Source organism: Vigna radiata, unplaced genomic scaffold (genome assembly GCF_000741045.1).
Source record: "Vigna radiata var. radiata cultivar VC1973A unplaced genomic scaffold, Vradiata_ver6 scaffold_7, whole genome shotgun sequence".
Classification (NCBI taxonomy): domain Eukaryota; kingdom Viridiplantae; phylum Streptophyta; class Magnoliopsida; order Fabales; family Fabaceae; genus Vigna; species Vigna radiata.
The window spans coordinates 4,966,811-4,971,659 of record NW_014543262.1 but is presented as its reverse complement, the minus strand read 5'-3'; the positions used below and the strand labels follow the sequence as shown (position 1 = coordinate 4,971,659).

Below are 4,849 nucleotides of genomic sequence, written 5' to 3'. Positions count from 1 at the left end.
TCGCTACCTATTACTAGTAACCCATTACTGCTATCTCATCACTCTTATATATGGTGAATTAATCAAATGTCTCCCTAAGACATATTTTCATTGTTAGGCTTGTTGAGATTAATTTTCTTATGAAAAAAAAAGCCAATATTTTCTCTATTTTTATCCCATGATAAAAATAACAACATCATTCTATTTTTACTTATTTTTTCATATTTTGTTCTATTGTCATAATTAATTTGTAGTAAAAATTTAATTGACTAATTTTATATTATTTTTCTTTCTTGCAGTATTTTTCTAGTTGCAGTTGTAGATGTCAACAATATCGTGACAAACAAATCATTGAAGTTAGGGAAGATTGATGTTTTCATGTAAATGTTTATAGGTTATGTTATGGTGATGTACATTCTTAACGTATAGATAGGATATACATGTTACGATTGTATGTATTGTCTAATAAAGAAATGTCATGTCATGATGTGTATTGGACGACTCAATGATTATATTTTGAAATATTATTGTATCAATATTTTTTATTCATACACTAAAGTAATGAACAATATTTTTGAGACCTTTATCTTTGTTATATATAATAGAATCAATAGACAATGTAGGTTTATATATAATAGAATAAATATTTTACATTTTCTTTTGAAAAATTATTTTATTGAAAAATTACTTTTTTTAAAAAAAATTTAGACCAATAGATAGCGCTTATTTAAAAAAGCGCTATCTATTGGTGACTGATAATAGATGGCGCTTATTTAAAAAAGCGTTATCTATTATCAGACACCAATAGATAGCGCTTATTTAAATAAGCGCTATCTATTGTTAGACACCAATATTAATAGATAGCCCTGACATAGATAGCGCTTAAAAAGCGCTATCTATGATAAAAAAAAAGCACTATATATGTACTTTTTTGTAGTAGTGATTGGTCATTTTCAATATAACAATAATGCCGATTAAACTCATAAATAATTAATTAAAATTACATTTAAATACAAATAAAGAAATAAAGTTCATGCATAGAATCACTTGTTGAGCTTGAGCATACATAATCTAGATCTTTAAAGGAAACAGGTCCTGTGCACTTTATTTTACAAATGAAATCAAAATCAGGGTGTTGCTACCTCTACTACCACCTCTCCTCCTTCCATCTCCCCACGAAATTTTTAATGATAAAATTACCTTTTAATTTTTAATTATTTTACTTTTAACCTTAAATCTCTTTCTTTCTTTGACCAAAATATATTAAAATAATAATTTTGATGGAAGGTGAAACAAAAGTTGAAGCCTCTACATGGGTGAGTATCTCCATTGTGTGCGTTGCAAAGGAGATGGAGATGCTACTCTGAATTGGGTCTTCCCCGTAGATTGGAGAAGGAGTTCCTTGGGAGCTTACCTTTGTTATCAGTTGCATATGGTTCCTTCATATGAATTGATATGAACTGAGTTGGAGAAAGAGTATACATTGCATTTCATGATGATTATGACCTTCCGAAAGATTACATTTTTCATCAACTTGTAGATGAGATTCATCTAGGCGCGGGGTTGGTGGTTATCCTCTTCAAGGATTTATAGGTGACAGAGAGATATGATGGAGGGAATGGAAGGTGTCAGAATAGATGAAGCGGTGGCCACTAAGGATGGTGGAGATCACGCGGCGGGCAGCGCTGTGTGCCAAACATCTCACTTGAAGAGGGCGGTTCAACGACGACTAATGGTGGAATTCTAGAGGAAAAATGCGAGTAGTAACAACGACGTTAGCGGGAGCTATCTGGATGAAGCATTGGAAGGCCCACTCGGAGGTGCTGCGGCTCATCTTGGAGGCCTCATCTGCGGTGGAGACGGGGTCGGCGACGATGGCTAGAAGTGATGAGAGATTTTGTCGATTGAGGAGAACACCATATTCATATCATATCTTACATCTCCTTTTGTTTGATTGTGTGATGTGATGTAATGGGAGGAGGTCGCGACTATTCAATTCGAGAGCACCGAGGGACATAGGTTAAAGAAAACCAACCCGAGGGTAGACCAACGAAGATATGCACGCATCAATCACAACCAACGAACCAACTACCACCTTACCCACCGCCACACCACCGCACCATGAACAACACGAACAACCACACCACAACACCACAAAAGAATGAGAGAAAGCTAGAGGGTGGGGTTGCGCCAGAGTGAAAGTGATGAATGATCTAAGGTTAAAAGTAAAATGATTAAAAATTAAAGGATAATTTTGTCATTAAAAATTTAGTGGGGGAGATGGAGAGAAAATAAATGGTGATGGAGGAAGCTAACATCCTGAAAATTATCACATGATTAAAACTTTACAAAGCCCAATTAAAATACTATAGTTTTTAATTTTGTAATAACTATAAAGGTGTTGCTTCCTCCATCACCACACCATGCTCCCTTCGTCTTTTCACATTCTTTTAATTCCAATTTTATCCTTAGGTTAAAACTTTTATACTTTTACCGTTTAGGATTTTTTAATTGATTTGAAAACTCTATTTCTACTTATTTTTGCTGCACAGCTTCACCCTACTCATCTCTCAGAGATTACATTCTTCCCCATTTCCGTTTCACTTCCTCTCATTTCTTCTTCCTTTCCTTCTTTTTTCGTATCCTTTAAGAAAATTCACATCCTAGATTCGCATGCTCCCTACTTTCCATTTAACATTATGCAAACATATTGCATCCTCTTTCTTTATCATTCTCATAATAATTATATCCTTAGTTTGAAATACGTTTTCACTGTACAATCTCTCATAATCAAATAACTTCATATAATCATCATGTTTCACCACCAATTTTTCTTGTACCTTTTACTACACTGTGGAAGCAACGAAACTCAAAAGGAAAATGAAAAAGAGAAACATGAAAGAAAAAGAAAAGAAAGGAAGAAGAAATGAGAGGAAATGAAATAGAAATGAAAGAAAAGAAGAATCCATGAGAGATGGATGGAGGTGCGCAGCAAAAATTAGTAGAAATAGAATTTTTAAATTAATTAAAAAATTTAAATAGTAAAAGTAAAAATTTTTAACCTAACAATAAAATTGGAATTAAAAAGAATGGAGAGGTTAAGAAAGATGATGTGATGGTGGAGAGAACAACAAGCAACTATTAAAGGCTCTGCACGGCCCACTTTTTTTTTTATTATAACCAGACTTTCAACAATAATATATAATTAAATAGAACTAAATAATTATATCACCTGAACATTCCTAGAGTAAGATTCAACTTACGAATAAAAAATGTCATATCAGGATGGGGTCAAAGATCTAAAAAATTTCCTGAGTTGAAAGATAATATTGAATAGACTTAGAATAATATCGTATTTATTTTAACTTAAACCAATGATGACACTTGTTATAATGTTCATTCACTGTGAAAGTTATTTAATCTATAGATTCTGTTTCAAAAAATAATATATAAACCCATTAACATGTTTTTACCGACTCGTGTCCCATTTGAAGCGTATAAGAACAAGGGTGAATATATACATAAACAATTGTTTTTCTACTCAACAGTCGTCTTATATCAATAAAACAATATTTTATTTTAAATAAAAAATTATTTAAGATGAATCAACTAAAACGATAAAAAAAATTACATTTTAATATTAAAAAATACGCAAAACTTTTCAGTATATAAAATGAGAGAAATTTGCTTGTTTATTAATTATTTGAAGTGTAACGAGAAGAGAGAATCTTTAATTCACGTTAGATAATTGTTTCCAGGCACTCAACATCCAAGTTCTTTCTAACTAATGCAAATCAAGAGGAAATGAAGAGAAAAAAAGAAGATCAAAAACTGAGTTCTCCTCATTAATTCACAAGCTTGATTCCAAGAAATTTATTGAAAGATGAAGAAAAAAGGGCGTTACAAGGAAAAGAAATGACATCCTTAAACAGAAAGGAGACAGAAGCAAAACTAGAAAAGTATATAGTAAAAGTGTATACATGGGATAACGATGATGACTTAGCCCATGTACATGTGAATCCCAACTGCTAACATGAAGATGCAAACAAGAGCAAAGTATAAGATAGCATGGATCAATATTGATAAGCCACTTGTTTGGAAGTTTCCAAACTCTATGAAGCTGCCTCTTCCTGGAATCTGAACCAAAAGCCCTGGAGTCAGCAGAATGAAAAGCACCACAGACACAAAAACTGGACCCCAATCTCCCATCTTCTTCTTCTTCTTCTTCTTCTCCTTCTTGATCTTGCTATTTCACTATGTTATAGTGTAATGATATAGTGGAGGTCTTAAAAAGGAAATGGGGTTCAAAGGTGCTCACTTTGGAAGAAGAGACAAGCAATTGCTGAGGTGGAAAAAGCAAAGCTTATGGGATGAAGCTATTCTGATTCAAATTTTACACCTCACACCCACACGCACGCCACCATAAATTAAAGGGAACCTTCTCTTAATTATAACTCTCACACACTTTTTTATTTTCTTTTTAAATTCAACAACATGCCTTTTATAATTTGTCTGGGACAACAGGATATTCCTAGAGACTACATTTTGTTCATAAATATATATACGTATATGACCTGGAATTTGGATCTTTACAATATTATTACGCATCAGTTCTACAGCAAATAATCTTTATTAATATACATCGAAAGTAAATAGCTATATCAAAATATGTTGGTGTTTCATAAACTGAAAGTAAATTTTAATTAATTCAATCATATCCAATGTCTTTAAAACTTTTTTTTGACTATATGTATATTATTAAGTATAAATTTTTATAAACAGGATTAAAGATAGTTGAAGAAATGTTTATTTTATGAAATTTAGAATTTTAACTAATAATTCTAAATAACGTGAATTTCAATGTTTTGAC

At 32.0% G+C, this 4,849-nt stretch overlaps 1 protein-coding gene across 1 annotated transcript; it reads right to left on the bottom strand.

Annotated features, from left to right (window-relative positions):
• Positions 1 to 3,799: 3,799 nt before the first annotated feature.
• Positions 3,800 to 4,247, bottom strand: LOC106753856. Its single transcript, XM_014635723.2, has one exon. The coding sequence runs from the start codon at positions 4,186 to 4,188 to the stop codon at positions 3,979 to 3,981; it is 210 nt and encodes a 69-aa protein (XP_014491209.1). The 5' UTR covers positions 4,189 to 4,247; the 3' UTR covers positions 3,800 to 3,978.
• Positions 4,248 to 4,849: the final 602 nt, after the last annotated feature.

What these genes read in the sequence shown, in the direction of transcription:
- LOC106753856 (XM_014635723.2), bottom strand. Translation starts at nt 4,188, where the DNA reads ATGGGAGATTGGGGTCCAGTTTTTGTGTCTGTGGTGCTTTTCATTCTG.